The 17,799-nt window shown below is 44.7% G+C and overlaps 1 protein-coding gene across 2 annotated transcripts in view; it reads right to left on the bottom strand.

Annotated features, from left to right (window-relative positions):
* Window positions 1-1,675: 1,675 nt before the first annotated feature.
* Window positions 1,676-17,799, bottom strand: part of CHRNA2 (cholinergic receptor nicotinic alpha 2 subunit) — a 142,713-nt gene continuing 126,589 nt past the window's right edge. For both annotated transcript variants that reach the window (XM_068279025.1, XM_068279026.1), the window contains 2 exons: window positions 6,012-7,053; window positions 1,676-2,001 (listed from right to left, as the gene is read on the bottom strand). In XM_068279025.1, the coding sequence (XP_068135126.1) occupies window positions 1,876-2,001; window positions 6,012-7,053 (1,168 nt within the window). In that variant the 3' untranslated portion in view covers window positions 1,676-1,875. The remainder of the gene's footprint in view (window positions 2,002-6,011; window positions 7,054-17,799) is intronic.

The following is a 17,799-nucleotide window of genomic DNA, read 5'->3' on the forward strand; positions in this document are numbered from 1 at the left end:
CATTTCAAGAAGATTTCTTTAACTAAAACAAATGCCAGGTATAAATTAACAAGCATACTAAGTTGCTCCAAATCTCTCCTGTATCCAGAAACCACCATATATCACTGATCCTGAATAATAGATATTACTCTTCAAGAATGTAGATGGAAGTGTTTGAGCTACAGGTGATGCAGTGATATCCTGTTTTCATATTTTTCTTTCTCCTTTTTGTCCCTTCCTCATAGTTGGGGGCTCTGATCCTCAGTGATCAGCTGAATCTCCAGTGCCCACACACAGCGCCAACATCCTAGGAGTAGCATCATTGGGGTAGACAAAAAGAGAGGGAGAAAAATGCATGTTCAGCTCATTCTTCCCAACCCCTTTCCCCACAAAGGCCCCTATGCAATTAACTTTTCCTTCTGATTTTTCTACTAGGTGATATTTTAACAACGTGTCAATAAAATGCCTTTTAAACCACCATCAAGAAAATACTCCAAATATTTTCATAGTACCTTTACACTTACTTACTTTTTCAATTGCAAGATGAACAATTATCTCCTAGCAGAAAAAGTTAATTGCATATGGGCCATAGATTCTTATGCTACTAGCTTTGTTTAGGAGAAGATTAAAAAAAAATATTTCCTGGGTTTCCTTCCAGAACAGCGTAGTAGTTTATGAAAGTCTTCTAGGCACAATGGCCCATATGCAATTATCCTTTTCTCCTGACTTTTCTCCAAGGCGATATTAACAAACATGTCAATAAAACACCTTTCAAAACCACCGGCAAACAAAAACATACTATAAATAATTTTGGCAGTACTGTTTCACTTACTTGTTGGTACTTTTTCCATTGCAAAGTACTGGAAAGCCATTCTAAATCGAGATGAAAAATTATCTCCTAGGAGAAAAACTTAACTGCCTATTGGCCAGTGAATGCCCTGAGGGCCGAGTATATTGTCAAAACAAGAAGATAAATCCTAGAACATGTCAAGCTTTGCCTAATGTACAATGATTTCTTCCCTCGTTTTCAAATCCTATGCTAGTCCTTACAAACTTCCAGAGATCATTTATTAGAGAAGATAAAAAAAATGATCTCCTGGCAGAAAACCCAGAAGATAATGTTTCACCTTCTCTACAAAATGTTTTTCAACACTTAACACAGTATTTGAAAAAGTACTCAAAAGTAGGTAAAACGATAATTTGAAACATTCTGAGTATTTTCTTCCTTGCTGGGGGTCACAGGCTTCAGAAAATCATTAGTAGAGTCAAAGGTCGGTTAGTACACTAATTTGTAGATTCCGAAGTAGTTTAATTCTTCACATCATAAGTCAACACACAGATTGACAAATGTTTCGCGGCCACGGAGGGTCCCCTTCATCAGAAAGTGCAGACTATACGATAGTCTTGGTATAGTCTGCACTTTCTGATGAATGGTACCCTCCATGGCCCTGAAACAATTGTCAAACTGTGTGTTGACTTTTGATGTGAAGAATTAAATATTTGGAATCTACAAATTGGTGTACTAACCGACCTTTGACTCTACTATAACGTTTTGGTGTGACTTGACACCTGGGTTATGCACCCACTCATTTAAACGGCAAGGTGTGCCACTCCAGACCTACTACTTTATCAGAAAATAATTAGACACATAAGAGCCATATTAACTAATCTCAAACATTTGTTTTATTTAGGAGCATACTGCTATTTGTCAGTGACTTGTCCCACAGTTCCTCAGGGGCGGAGTCAGTGATGCATGTTTCGGTAAGCCTTTGAGTCCACGAGCCTGAGATGTAAGCAGCATTGTCCTCCTAGAGTTCTTTGTTTGCTACAGGCAAAAAACAAAATGAGCGAATCTCAGCCTAAAAAAAAAACAGGTCTAGTAATTGTGATAAAATCCTAGATCATGCCAGCCAAGAACGGGGGCAGAAATAATCCCACTGTCCCTAACAGGCAGACGATGATGAACATCCACAGGAATATCCGGTCTATGACCATGGCCACGTACTTCCAGTCTTCTTTCACCTAGGCAGAATGGAGCAGAACATGAGTTAAACACATTTCAGGCTTTATGAGAATAAAAATATTTAGATATGCCGTACATGCAAATATTTAACATCATTTACAGATCGCTGTTCTTCTTTGGCTGCCCTACCATGTAATGCTGGGACGTAATTCTTCTTCATAGCCTGTGTATCATGTGACCACATTCAGCCAGTCTGAGACTCAGGCGGGTTTCACACTTCAAACTGCATTTCGGTGCGTGGGCCAACAGGCCTTCAGGATACACCACGTTAGTATGCAGTGTTCCCTGTCTGGCCACCAGCCAAGCAGGAAGTGACATGCGCTTGCAGTCACTTCCTGCTTTTGTAAAAATACACTTCCGCGCATGCATGCCGTGACATCAACTTTTAATAAAAAAGTGACTCGCCATAGACTAACATGACTTCCGGGTTGCCACGGATCCCGCACGGTAGCATAGCTCTGCGCTAGCGTTAGATTGGGGACTTCCGGCACAGTGTACCGCAACTTGGGAAGTATGAACTTCCCCATAGGGTTTAATTAGACTGTGTTAGCAGTGTGGCAATTTGCCACACCACGCCAGTGTGAAAGGGCCCTTGGGGAAACTGAGCAGAAAAAAAAGTACTTTCCTATAAGGGAGGTTCATAATGGAGAGTGCCATTGGGGGGGTGGGGATCGGGATTGGGGCAAAGGGCATTACTTACCTATGGGGTGCTGCTCCTCCTACTCCGATACATATGGTATTTGCCATCTTCTCCAGGGAGAGACAGCAGTTGCACAATTTAGTCCATGGATGTGAGTACAGAGATGTTCTCGCTGCTATGAACTATGTCTCCCAGCATGCTTTGAGGCACATGCACAACACTGCCAGAAAGTTAAAAATTCATCAGCTGCAGTCTCCCCCTGGAGAACATAGGCAATCCCATACGGACCAAGGGCCAGAGGAGCACCACCCCACTAACAGCAGAAGTTTGGGCACCGCTATTGCGCCTATTGAAAAAGCGGTATTGAGGAGAAATTTTGGTGCCCAAATGACGCTTAATGCCACTATTTCAGATTACATTTTTGTTTTACTTTTGCGGTAGGGGTGACGACTGGCGGCGGGGGAGGTGGCTAAGGTTAGGCATGGGGGTGGTTTAAGGTTAGGCGTCAAGTAGGGCGTTTGTGTGGTGGGAGGGAGTTTGGTGGTTATTAGGCATATTAGGCATCAAGTAGGGTGTTTGTGTGGTGGGAGGGGGGTTTAAGGTTAGACGTCAAGTAGGGTGTTTGTGTGGTGGGAGGGGGGTTTAAGGTTAGGCGTCAAGTAGGGTGTTTGTGTGGTGGGAGGGGGTTTGGTGGTTATTAGGCATCAGGTAGGGTGTTCGTGTGGTGGGAGGGGGATCAGATACATCAGTGTAATTGTTTCCAGTACAGGAAGAGTTGAGAAACTCCAGTTGTTATCTCTATGCAAACAAGCCATTAAGCTCTCCAACTAAGTTAGTCATGGAGAGCGCTGTTATCTGACTTTTATTATCTCAACTGTTCCTGGACTATTTACTTTTCCACAGAGCAGTCTGTGAACTAATGACCGGAGAGGTCATTAGTTCACAGACTGCTCTGAAAGACTCATTTTGAATGCTGAGTGTTGTGTAATCTGCACATATTATAGAATAATGCAATGTTACAAAAAACACTATATACCTGAAAATAAAAGTATGAGAATATTTTCTTTGCTGCTAATCTTCTAGTAATTATTCATAGTACACAACCAATTCACTATATCATATTTTTTTTCCGCTTCAGTGTCTCTTTAATACCGATATTTTACAATCCTTCTTTACACTTTAATAGTAGAATGTTGGTAAATTTACTGATATTCTACTATCGGCTTATCTGGGTCCTCAAATTTCCAGGCACCCCTTTATTACATATGTGTTTATGTTCCTCATTAAGGGGATGATGCATGAAGCTGTGGTATTATTGTTGTGCACATACAGTGCACAGTGATAATACTGTTACTACTGTCAGTAGGCTACCACGAGTTACACTATTGGCACAGACCGTGATATTTGAGTAATATACGCTAATCGTGTAACTCGTAGTAACCTGCTGTCAGTAGTAGCGGTAATAGTGTTGTGCTCTTCCTGTGCACAGCAATATTACCGCAGCATTGTGCATCAGTGATCACATCTGACAAGATTATCTTCATGCTTGTTTCAGGTAAGTGATTCAGACACTACTGCAGACAAATAGACCAGCAGGGCTGCCAGGCAACTGGCCTTGTTTAAAAGGAAATAAACTTGGTAGCCTCCATAATCTTCCCATTTCCTTTAAAGAGAGTCTGAAGCGAGAATAGATCTCGCTTCAGACCTCATATATAGCAGGGGCACGTGTGCCCCTGCTAAAACACCGCTATCCCGCGGCTTAACGGGGGTCCCTGTCCCCCCAAATCCCCTCCGTAATGCGGGGGAGCGCTTCCGCATTGGGGCAGGGCTAACCGCCGCAGCCCTGCCCCACGCGCGTATCTCCGCCTCTCCCCCGCCCCTCTCAGTCTTCCTTCACTGAGAGGGAGAGGCGGCGATGCACGTCTGATAGACGCGACTGGAGGCAGGGCTGCAGCCGTTAGCCTTGCCTCCAGGAAGACAAATCCTACGACCAACTTTCCGACCAACTTTTGCGGGGGGTGGGTTGGGGGTGAAGGGACCCTCGTGCAGCCGCGGGATAGCGGCGTTTTAGCAGGGGCACACGTGCCCCTGCTATATATGAGAGCTGAAGCGAGATTTAGTCTCGCTTCAGTGTCTCTTTAAGTGTGGCAATTGATACCTCCTCCCTTGTATCTTTAAGTAAATATATACAGTATAAGATACACACTGTATATATTTACTTCTATATATAGTTAAATGCCTCATTAACCTTCTTAGCGATATGACTCATTCCAGATTTTAGTTTCTGAAGGTGGTAAGGTTTTCTCTGGAAAGACTCATCCTGCTAAGTATAGCCACCCAGGAAGCCAAAGAATCTCATGAACTTCAAATTTGGGTAAGTAATATTTTTGATAACATTATTTATCACAAATGACACTTTAAAGAGGAACTCCAGTGAAAATAATGTAGTAAAAAAATGGCTTCATTTTTTACCATAATTATGTATAAATGATTTAGTCAGTGTTTGCTCATTGTAAAATCTTTCCTCTCCCCGATTTACATTCTGACATTTATTACATGGTGACATTTTTACTGTGGGCAGGTTATGTAGCTGCTCCTACCTGTTTTGGCTGTTAGAGACAGCTGTAAACAGCTAATTCCTGTCTGTGAACATTGTTACATTGTGGCAGTTTGCCCAGAGTACCGCGGTACTCAGAGCTTCTTGTGGGAGGGGTTTCAGCACAAAATCAGTCATACAGCGCCCCCTGATGGTCTGTTTGTAAAAATCATTATATTTCTCATGTAAAAGGGGGTATCAGCTACTGATTGGGATAAAGTTCAATTCTAGGTTGGAGTTTCTCTTTAAAGTGTACCCGAGCCGATGCTCGGGTACACAAAATCAGACACTTAGCTAAATAGAGGGGAGCCTCAGGATCCTATTGAGGCTTCCGTTGCTATTCCTTGGTGCCCCGTTGCTGAGCACGGCGCCCTGGAAGATTAGCGACAAGGCATTGTCTCTAATCACTTTGGGGGCCGCGCAGCTCCTCTTCCTGGTTCAAGTGCGCGCAGTAGCTGACTGAGCTTGCCCGCACACACGCAGTAGCACAGAGCCGCAAGCTCCATGCTACTGAGCATGCGGGGGTAGGCTTGCGCGGCCATTGCGTGCACATAAACCAGGAAGAGGAGCTGTGTGGCCTCGAAGTGAAGGGGGCCAAGCTCAGCAATGGAGGGCTTGTTAGAACCGAGGGAAGCCTTATTAGGATCCTGAGGCTTCCCTCTCTAAATAGTAAGTCACAGATTTTGAGCCCGAGCTTGGGTTCGGTTTTGTTTTAAAATAGTATTTTTTAGCACCAATCAATTAATTCTTCTATTTAGCCACATTGTACTTACAGAAAAATCGGCATCCTCGGCCCTCAGGTGATCTGCTATGTAATGAACTCCTTCTAAAGCTTTTAAAATGCTCGGAGAGAGCAAGAAGTTGGGTTCCATATTCTCCACCTTCCCCTGACGAGGGGTCTGGCACTGGCCCCCAGGCACTGGATGGTTATAGTCATATCGATATTGAAGGTTGTGATTGTGAGAGGACATGTGGTGGACATGACACGGCTGCAGTTCAGCCTCTGGTTCCCCCCACTTCTCATCCACATCAGTCTCCATCCAGTATTTGGAGGTACTGAGTTTAAGCTCTGGTGGGTCATACTGGCTGCTGATGATCTCCTCCACCGGAGCCGGTGGCCGCTTCATGAAGAGCCACCTGGGTATGTGGTCCAGAAAGACGGATCGCACCCAAAGAGGCATCTTGTGAGTACTTGGAGACCGGTGGTGCACATTCAAAACAAACACGGTGATGACAATAGAGAGGGTGACAAAAATCATGGTGAACAGAAGGTACTCCCCAATCAAGGGGATCACAAGGGACGTGGACGGAATGATCTCTGTAATCAGTAGAAGGAACACGGTGAGAGATAAAAGCACTGAGATGCACAGCGTAATCTTCTCTCCACAATCGGATGGTAGGTAGAATACAAGGACAGTAAGGCAAGAGATCAAGAGGCATGGGATGATTAAGTTAATGGTATAGAACAAGGGTAACCTCCGAATAATGAAGTAGTAGGTGATATCAGGGTAGATTTCAGTGCAGCAATCGTATTTCTTAGAGTTGTACGTCCCAACAGCGTTGACAATTGCCCACTCCCCGCTCTCCCAGTAGTCCTTAAGGTCCACATTACGCTCCATGCTCTCCAGGTCTATGTTGGCCTTGTCATACGTCCAGGAACCAAACTTCATCTTGCAGCTCTGCTGGTCGAATGGGAAGAAGGTCACGTCAATGCTGCAGGAGCTTTTGTAGATGGCGGGTGGGACCCACTCGACTTTCCCCGTGTGAAACAGGTGCGCTTTGGTCATGTGGGTGATGGCAAACTCTCCATCAGCACTGTAGGACAAAGAGACACACTCGGTCAGTTGTTTAGAATACGACTGTAACCTATACACAATCAGACTGGCAGTGACACAACGTCTCAAGAAAAAGATACAGGTTTAAAGAAAATCAAAAGAGAAAAACTATTTTCTTTTTTCATTTATGATTTACTACTTCTGGATTCTAACATTAGTTACATAGTTAGTTTGGTTGTAAAAAAAAAAGACATCCCTCAATCAAATTCAACCCGAATAAAGAATGATAAATAAATAAAAATTGGTACATTATCGTCCTTACAAAAGCATAGATCCAGGAGCGCCAAAAAGAATCAAAAAGCGTTTAATGGTGTGCCCAGGTCCTCTCCCCAGTACCACGGGGTCACAAATGTATATCCACTTCAAAGACCGGCACCAAACAATGTATTTATAGCTCAATGCTCTTTTATTATATCATGAAAAAAAGTGACAGGCAACTGGCGACGGGAGCGCGCGGCGGAAATGTGCGTGCACGGCGAGCGCATGCGCAATGACAGACCTAGCCCATTTTTAAACGGGCTTAGGTCCACTATTGATATAATAAAAGAGCATTGAGCTATAAATACATTGTGTGGTGCCGATCCTTGTAGTGGATGTACATTACTGTCCTGGGCTCAGATATATCCCACTTGATCCAGCAGAAGTTGAAAAACCTTTAGGACGGTTTCACACTGCGTAAGGTGATTACTGCTGCAGCGCGCTGTAATCTCCACTCTGGCTGCAGGCCAAGCAGGAAGTGGGGCTCACTTCCTGTGGTTGGAATTCAAATTGCATGGAAGTGCATTTAAAAAAGAAGCTTCTGCGTATTCTCACTGAAAATGAAAAAAACACCTGCGTCGCCATAGACTTTCGCGGTACGTGGCTGTGCATGCTTAGTGATGACCAGAAATTACGCCCATGCGTAATTGCGCATCATTATTCACAATTACGCATTGTAATACGAAATTTTTGGGAAAAGCGTAATTAGTTTTGTATGTAATTGTCAGCATTCGTAATTTTGCATGAATTTACACATAATTTCGTGCCAACTTTGGAGGTGAACAGCTAAGCCCCCATACATGCCATTGCTACCACAATTGCTACATATTTTAAGGAGAATAGTGAGTATGAGTTATAAATAAAAGAATTGTTCAAAAAGATCTTGTAAATTTTGAGAACATTGATTTTAAAAATACAAAGAAAAATGTTTTTTAAACTGTCAATTTTCTGAGTTTAAAAACCATTTTGCTTTGCATTTTTGAAATCAATTTTCTCATAAACTTTTTTCGAGTTGTGCCCACTTGTATTCACCTTAACATATGCAGCAATCTTAGGCCCGGTTCACACTTGCGGTTGTCTGCCAAACGGACCGGATGACCTGACCGGATCCGGACCGGATCCGGTCAGGTTGCATCAGGTGTTCATCAGGATGCGATCCGGATCCGTTTGGCAAAAGTTAAGTACAAACCAAATAAAATGTTGGGGTCTGGGAGGTCAGCAGAAGGGGGACCTGTGGAATCAGGCCCTCTGCTGTTTAGCACTCACCTCCACCTCCGACATGCTGCCAACATCTCCAGCTCGTGTAAAGTCACTGCTGCTCCACTCCAAAATGCTTGCCCATGTGTCCCCATCCAAAATCGCCGCAACAATCCGCATAGGAAGTGGGGTAGAACATCCGGATTTTTAGCCAGTGTGTTGTGCGCTCTCCGGTTCTCATTGCTTTGTATTGGCCGGATGGTGCAGTCCGGCTCCGCCCCGGATACGGCTGCCGGAGGAGCCGGACCCAAAAATAGCGCATGTTGGAACGGACGCCGGAGTCCAGATCCGGTCCGGCTCCGGTCCGGCAGAACGGACGCATGTGAACGGACGCATAGGCTTTCATTGCCATGCCGTGCGTCCGTTCCGTCCGTTCTGCAAGCGGTCCGGCTCCGGCACGGCGATTCCGGACGGCCACCGCTAATGTGAACCAGGCCTTAGTATCAATAGCATGTATGGGGGCGTTTCTATTTACCGCCAAAGTCAGCACAAATTTACATGTAAATTCAGGCGTAATTACGAATGGTTATAAAAAGTAAATTGAATTAACAATTTGTAATTATGTATAGGCGTAATTGCAAAAATCTATGCGTAATTTCACGTAATCGTAATTAGTTGATTACGATCATATACATGCATGCTGCTTTTGCGGCAAATCGGGCATTTCCAGCAGAGTGCATTGCACCACGCTAGGTATGACAAGCCCCATAGTCTTTCATTGGCGTAGCGTTGGACAAAATAGGCCAACTCAAAGTGACTGTGTAAAAGGGGCCTAAGGCTTAGTCAGTTGGCAGTCAAATAAAATCCCTGGATAAACTTTCCCGGGAATTACCTAGTAGTTATAGCTGTGGATGCCATTCAATGCAAGGAAAGCATCCGGTACTTCCTGAGGTTAGATGTTACTGATTTGAATCACTTTTATTGTAAACAACCCCTTTCTAAACATGTAGCAAAAACTATGTTCCTCCATACGCAGATCCCTTTGTCTGTTGTACCCTAAGGTTTAGGAACAAAAAGCTCATCTGCCAAGCTTCGGTATTGCCCTCTGATGTATTTATACATGTTATTCAAGCCATTATTCAGTCATCTTCCAGTTAAATATGCCCAGTTTGACAAACTTTTCCTGGTAAGTGAAATGTTCCAAATCTCTGATTCATTAAGTTGCCAATCTTTGTACCTGTTCTAGTATGTTAATTAGCTTCATATGGTGTGGTGACCAAAACTATATGCCATATTCCAGAAGGGGGCTCACAAGTGATTTATACAGAGGAAGTAGTATACTAGCATCTTGCGATTTTATTCTCCATTTTATGCATCCCAGAATTTTAGTTACTTTAGCGGCTGCTGCTTGGCATTGCATTCTCAACCCCTATTCCCAAGTCCTTCTCCCAAGTCTGATGTTCCCAGCTGTAAGGCATTAACAGTAACAGTAAATGGAAATCCCTAAAACAAAATTGCCTGTGCTGTTATTAGTAGTAATTATAGCTAACACAAATGATCGAATAAATGACTAAAAATTGCAATCCACACTCTTTTATATTTGTTGTCTTCAAACTTGTCTCTCCAAATATAGGATTATTAGTTGTTATAGCGGCTTAGATGAATCATTTGCATTGAACAATAGAGGAACAGCAATATTAAAAACAGTTTTCATATCTGTTTACTTGCAGAGTTTGGCTAATTGTAAGTGGAATAGAGGAGAATTGCCAGATCCCTCTGCTTTTCCCATCTTCCAAACTCCTAGCCTTGGGGAAAGGATGTCCATTTAAGATGTCTATTTAAGTTCAATTTACTGTTTATTTCCATATGAAAGAAGCACTTAGAAACTAAAACTGGCTCTGGGCAGAATTACCATTTGAAGAGGAATCAGTTAAAGTTAGACTCTGACTTGCTTTCCTCTTTAGCTCAGAGAAAACACGGAGACATGGCAGATCTAATAACTAGCCTGTGAGGGGCACTGGGGGAAAGGGCATTAGAAATATGCAGTAAAAATTTAAAGGGATCGAAGCAGCTTTTTTTTCCTGCAGTGTGTCCTAGATTCTTATAGCTGTAGGAGCTCCCATTCTCCCCTCCCCTTCAATCTGCCCTTATTTATCCAGGGGAAGGTGTGAATGTAATCAAATGTGACTTCTCTAAACTGTTTGAAACAGTGTCCTGTCTTCCCACCCCCTGCTGATGAAAGCTTTTGTTTTCTCATTGCTACTGCTAATTACAGCAGTCCTTATCTGCCTGCACTTTCTGCAGATGGCAGGCCACAGAAGTAGGGCAATAAAAGCCTCTAACAAACATTGAAATGTAAAAAGAGATAGAATGGAATTTTTATAGTAATAAGCCACATTGTTAGCATGCATTTTTACAGTGCTATTGAGATGTCATGGAGGCTAAAAATGCTGCTGGTTTCACTTTGAAGGGAACTCGCCTGAAACTTACAGGAAACCAGCGGATAAACACAAAACCTTCAAAAATCTTTGTCCTTTCCACACATCAACCGGGTGAGCTGTGCACAGACTAGGGATGCTCATTCCAATTCCGCGGAACGCAAATTTACGCACTTCGATCGGAAATCACATTTTTGCCTCGGAATGCGGTACGTGGAAATTAGTATGCGGAATGTGGAATGTCGGAAATCATGGAAATTTCCGCTATACCGATAATCAGTAATTTTAAGCCAATCAGAAGGCTCGGGATGAATCAGCCAGTCAGAGGATAAGGATGTGTAGTGCGGTAAGTGGTACCGTAAATTTCTGCGGAAATCCGCTGAACCAATAGTTGGTCATTTTAAGCCAATCACAAGACTTGGGATGAATCAGCCAATCAGAGAATCGGGATTTGTAGGGCGGTCAGCGGTAGCGGATATTTCTGTGGAAATCCGCCATACTAATAGTCGGTAATTTTAAGCCAATCAGAAGACTTAGAATGTATAAGCCAGTCAGAGAATGAGGATTTGTAGTGCGGTTAGTGGTAGGTGGAATTTTCCACGGAAAACGTAAATCCCCGGAAATCGGAATACCGTCAGAACACTGCTAAATACCGTCGGAATACAGCGGTAACGGAAATCTGTATCGGCGGAATTTCCGCTGAATCAGAAATCAGCAATTCCAACCATCCCTGGCACAGACAATCTCATTTTGAGGTCCCTGTGCTAGCGGTGGATGTGAACACATTCAATGGAAATTGTGAGTGTATTCATAATCTGAGATATATCTCTATATACACAAATAAAAAAGTGGACCTGCCTGAGATCACCTGGACCCCAAACCTCAAGGGATTTAGCCAGCATCATGGAAGAACTAACATCAAACCCCTGCGTCAGCCCTGATGTTCACAGTGTAAAATGACGGGACATTGACAGAATGGCTTAAAGTGGATCCGAGATAAACTTTTACTCACTGCATAATTGTATTCCTGTCATATAGTTTATAGGGCATTCCTCAAGCCAAATACTTTTTTGTTTTTGTTTTAATACTTGAATTCCCTATCAACTAAACAAGCCTCGCCCACAGCTTTTCACAGTGCCTTGGCGTTTTCAGACAGTAGCAAGGGCTTATGGGAGCTCAGTCTGGGCAGGAGGAAGAGGAGGTTACTAGCCATTGATTTCAGAGGGAGAGGGGTGGAGGGAGGAGGAGAGGGGAGTGAAGTTTTCTCACAGGCAAGCTGATAGCATCTCCATCCCTCTGCCTGTGACAATGTGACAAACAGAACATGGCTGCCCTCATTGTATCACAGGAATAAATAATCATACACTTTTGAAACTTTTGCAGATAGATATGCTGTGTAAACTATCTAAACTTTAGATAAGATATATAGGCAAGTTACTTGTTATAGTTAGTTTTTCATCTCGGATCCGCTTTAAGCACAGCACAGGTAATGTAAGGACTAGTGTACACAGACTGTTGAGTTTGGTTTGCTTTGAGTTTAATTTAGTTAACATCCCAGCGAAACTTGTCAGTGGAAACTAAAGCCAAGGTCTTTGTACACCAGTCCAAACCGATCAACTGACATCATACTGCAGATGATCTTTGAACTAATTCGAACTGAATGCAAAGGTCCATGTGCGCTAGGGTTCAAAGTGATAAATTTGACATCAGTTCACAAAGGAGCTCCCGGACAGATAAAGACATGCTGTACTGGAGGACTAGGAGGAAACATTGGAGACCGGAATAGAGGGCGCTAAACAATTACCTGGGCCGCATGTGTAGGTGGCTGACACAGTTGATATTCCTGATGTGCTATGAACGATTCTGAAACATTCCTTATTTAGAGCAATTATCAATGCCGCAAATTCTGACAAAGCTCTTCTACCGGCCTTGGGTCACGATAACCCTTCCCGGGCTGAAGGTCTATTCTTGGCTAAATTTCTCGGCGACTTATTTTAAGCAGCACGAGATCCGCTGGTGTAAAGCTCTCAGCAGAGTCGGAAGAAATCTAATGAGTTTTCTTTTCCGAGCATTAACTAATTTAGTGCGAGAGACAAAGATGTGAAAATGTTTCCTAGATTGAAATAAAATGAAAAAATCAATTCCGGGCTTGCTTCTCGAGGGTAGAGCCGTCAGATGCTTTGTAATGTGTGTTATTCTCTGTTTACACAATACTTTCCCTTCCCCGTCTCCGATAAAGAGAATACATTACAATGGGCGGCTATTAATACCCACTGCGGGGACATCGGGGGACAAGGATTGTGTGTGCCGGTCTGGGTGATGGAGAAGGAATGGAAAGGGAAAATTACAGCCGAAGGATGGAGGCCTATTTATAAACCCTCAGAATCAATATTTAATTGGTTTTATTTTCTCCAGGGAACAGCGCTGTGCCGCCCATCAGGGGTCATGGCATAACAGCTTCAGCCTGGGGCATAAATAATGGCAGAACAGCCACAAGGGCAAGAGTAGGGGGTATACCTCCAACATCTTTTTTGGTGTCCTGTCCTCTTCACCCTCTAGGCAACCTAGGTACATGATCCTACCTAGGGGTTGCTAACAGGGACGGATCAATACCACGTTGCGCCTGGGGCAAGGTCAGATTTTGGCGCCTAAAGGTCAGGTTTTGGCGCCTAAACTGCCATTCATTTTGCGCCTTTTTTAAGAATTCAACAAACTGCGCCTGGGGCAAGATACCCGCTTGCCCCCCCCCCCCCCCCTAGATCTGTCCCTGGTTGCTAAGTGTCTTGGGGCCTGGTTTATATCTCATCTGAGACTTCACTTACACCTGTAAAATCCACATAGTACAGGAGGCAAACGGTGAGGCAAAACTTCTACCTTTTCTAGTGCTCATTGCATCTTAATTTAGTTCTCCCCAACCTGGTGGTCAACATTACTGAAAACATTTGGCAAAAAAGGGTGGGTAGGTGGCAGGGGCGTAACTAGAGGGGAGCAGCCCTTGCGAGTGCAGCTGGGGCCCAGAGCTTGTTGTAGGCCCTAACTACTAACCTTCCCTCCTTCCGATGCAGGGGACTATGCTTCAGATTGAGTGGACTATTGTAATATATTGCTTGGAGAACATCTAACTAACCGAATGGCACTGCTCCAATCTGTACTGAACTCGGTTACTTGCCTCATTCATCTTTCTTCTCGCTCTTCCTCTGCTGCTCCTCTCTGTCAAGCTCTTCATTGGCTGCCAATTACCGAGAGGATCTAGTGCAAGCTCTTAACTCTAACCTACAGGGCTCTCCACAATCTCTCTCCCCGGTACATCTCCTCACTAGTTTCCAGATACCGACCGCAATCTCAGATCTGCACATGAGCTTTTATTGTCCTCCTCTAGAATTACCTGCTGACTTTGCCGCGGGTCGGAAACTTCGGGCACAACGCGACACAGCTCGGTTAGTGTACAAGGTCCTATAGACATCATTGCTGTAGCATTACCCTGTGTACAGAAAGGGTAACACAATGCAAAAAAAGTGGCCTACTGTGAAAGTGGCCTTAATGTCACCCACAGGGATTGGGGCTCAATCCCTTTGGCTTATAGTTCAGAGCTGGGATCTGTACAGATGCATCACTAAACACTAGTGATGTGTCTGTTGCTGGGGAGGGAGGCTGTACAGTGCATGATGTTGTGGCTTTTGGTGGGGCTATGCAAGTAGGACAACAATTCACTTGGGGAATGGGTGGGGCATGTGAGAACAGAAGGAAGGAGGCACATCGTAACTAAACTGGGACTGCTGCAGAGATGTGGGAAGCAAGACTCTCCAGTAGAGATGTCGTGAACCTCCGATTTTCGGTTCACGAACCTCCTTCGCGGAAGGTTCGGTTCGCGGAAAAGTTCACGAACCGCAATAGACTTCAATGGGGATGCGAACTTTGAAAAATAGAAAAATTTATACTGGCCACAAAAGTGATGGTAAAGATGTTTCAAGGGGTCTAACACCTGGAGGGGGGCATGGCGGAGTGGGATACATGCCCAAAGTCTCGGGGAAAAATCTGGATGTGACGCAAAGCAGCGTTTTAAGGGCAGAAATGACATTGAATGCTAAATTGCAGGCCTAACGCGCTTTCAAACATCTTGCATGTGTATACATCAATCAGGGAGTGTAATTAGAGTTCTGCTTCACACTGACGCACCAAACTCACTGTGTAACGCACCGTAAAAAGCTGTTTGCGTAGTGACGGCCGTGCTAGACTGGTGCGCACCGCGGCGAGAGTGTAGGCCGTGGCGGTTTTCAAGCCCATATGGTCGCCGGGCTGTGGTAGCTAAATGATAGAACAACAGTGACTGTCCAGCTGATCAAATTTGGTCTGTCCACAATGAAGCAACAACCTTATTATCTTCTTGTATGTAGGTAGGCATAGGTAGGTGTCCCAGTAGTTAGCTAGGCATAGGTAGGAGTCCCAGTATAGGTAGGTAGGCATAGGTAGGAGTCCCAGTATAGGTAGGTAGGCATAGGTAGGTGTCCCAGTAGTTAGCTAGGCATAGGTAGGAGACCCAGTATAGGTAGGTAGGCATAGGTAGGAGTCCCAGTATAGGTAGGTAGGCATAGGTAGGTGCCTCAGTAGTTAGCTAGACATAGGTAGGAAACCCAGTAGTTAGCTAGGCATAGGTAGGAGACCCAGTATAGGTAGGTAGGCAAAAGTAGGTCCCCTAGTATAGGTAGGTAGGTAGATGTCCCCGTATAGGTAAGTAGGTGCCCCAGTAGTTAGGTAGTCATAGGTAGGTGTCCTAGCATAGATAGTTAGGCAGGGCCTGGCTGGCACAGTAATAACAATTACCAAGGTCCAGCTGCAACAGATAGGGCTGTATAATGTCAGTGAGCAACACACACAAAAAAAAACACATCTGGAAAACATTATCTCTCAAAAGAGCTGTTGAGGGGTGCTATTTTAGCAATAACAATCAGCCAGGAGCAAGCCAAGACCAAGAGCCTAACTAATCTTTCCCTAGGAGAACAAGTCTGCAGCAGCTGTCCCTAGTCTGTCTCTAGCAGGCACACGAGTGAGTGTAATGGCCGGCAAGCCTGCCTTATACAAGGGGGGGGTGGGGCTTCAGGGCTTAGTGTAGCCTGAATGGCTACAATGTGCCTGCTGACTGTGATGCTGAAGGTCAAAGTTGACCCTCATAGTGCATTATGGGGCGAATCGAACTTCCGCAAAAGTTCACTTGGTCCAGGCGAACGCGAACCTCCAAAGTCCGCCTGGAACCGTTCGCTACATCTCTACTCTCCAGAAACCTGCCTCAGAAACCTACTCCTTGGCCTGGCCCTTGTGGTGAGACACAGTTTAGCCACATTTCTCCCTTTCAGAACATTCCTTCAACATCACAGCAGTGTTGCGTAGGAATCATCATAGCAGCCATAGCAGCTGCTATGGGGCCCACAGCCAAGGGGGGTCCAGTGGCAATGGTGGGTGATGATAATGGAGTCTGCAGTGGGCCCCCTGGAGATCAGTGTGGAGAAAAGTAGAGAATCTATACTGGGGGCTACCTAATACTGTGGGCCCCTCTGGCAACCTATACTGGGGGGCTATCTAGTACTGGAGGCCCCTCTGACTACTCATACTGGAGGGTCTACCTATTACTGTGGAACCCTCTGGCTACATATAATGGAGGGCTACCTCTGACTGCCGATAATGGGGAGTTGTCTAATTCTGGGGGGCACTTCTGGCTACCTAAACCTGGTGTAGTAGAGGAGGCGCCCAGAGAAGATAAAATGTGTTAAAAATAAATACAACAAAAAAAGTGAGGTGGCTTACCTCAATGAAGATTAATGTCAACGCGTTTCGTGGATGCATACCCACTTCCTCAGGCCAAATAGCAGTGCCTAATAGTGCTTGTAGCCACAAATAAGGTGCCTCAGGTGTGGGTGAGAGAAGGAACTCAAAGGTGCCTTATAATCTATTTGAAGGGGGGCCCCAACCAAAATTTTGGGGGGATAACCAGGAACAGCGGTGGTCATGTGACCAGCTATTTCAAATTTTTAGGCTCTTCAGAGAAGGAGGGGGCAGAACAAAAAAAAAAAAAAATGAAGAGGGACTTAAAAATGTAAAGTTCCGCGCTTTAACCCTCTCATGCCCAAGAGGCCGGTGCTGTGACACTTGTCCCCCTGCAGCCTGTGACAGGAGTGGGGATGTTTGGCAGTCAGCTCGCTGGTGACACAATAAACACGCCATAATGAATTATTAGCCTTCCTAGCCGCGGCTCATGCCAGGGCTGCCGGATAATTGCTTTGTTATGCAAAACAGCGGCGGCGAACCGTACTGACAGGCGTCACGGCTGCTGTCTGCGAACTGAGCTCATTAAGCCACCAAATTCATTTGACATTAGATAGATGAAAGCAATTCATTCCTCCCCGTGCTCCGAAAATAAAGTTCTTACAAAGTCAGCCGTGTGAGATGTTTACCCGCAGGCACGCCGCGCACAGGAGGTGACTGCTCACTTTTTAGCCGTCCAGAGTCTTTTACGGGCCGCTCTGCCATACTTCACTATTTTGCGGATGTTTTGAGTTTTCTTTATTTTTGCACTTGTTCTGTTCACATTTGCTTCATATTTGTGGATGATGCACTTAGACAACTTGTACAATGGCACAACTAGAATGTAAGGAGCCGAAACATGTGGCTAGTGGACTAATTGTGCCCCGCCACAGGCGCCAATACAAAATATCGGGAATTAGGCGCGAGATTGGAAATTAGTCGCTTTTTTGTGGTGGCCAAGATTTCCTTGCCGCAGAAGCAATGCGGCGTGGGGGAGAGAAGGCGCCGGTAGCTAGGTAGTGAGTGCAAGGGGCGGT

This window comes from Hyperolius riggenbachi, chromosome 4, assembly GCF_040937935.1.
Source record: "Hyperolius riggenbachi isolate aHypRig1 chromosome 4, aHypRig1.pri, whole genome shotgun sequence".
In the NCBI taxonomy this organism is placed as follows: Eukaryota; Metazoa; Chordata; class Amphibia; order Anura; family Hyperoliidae; genus Hyperolius; species Hyperolius riggenbachi.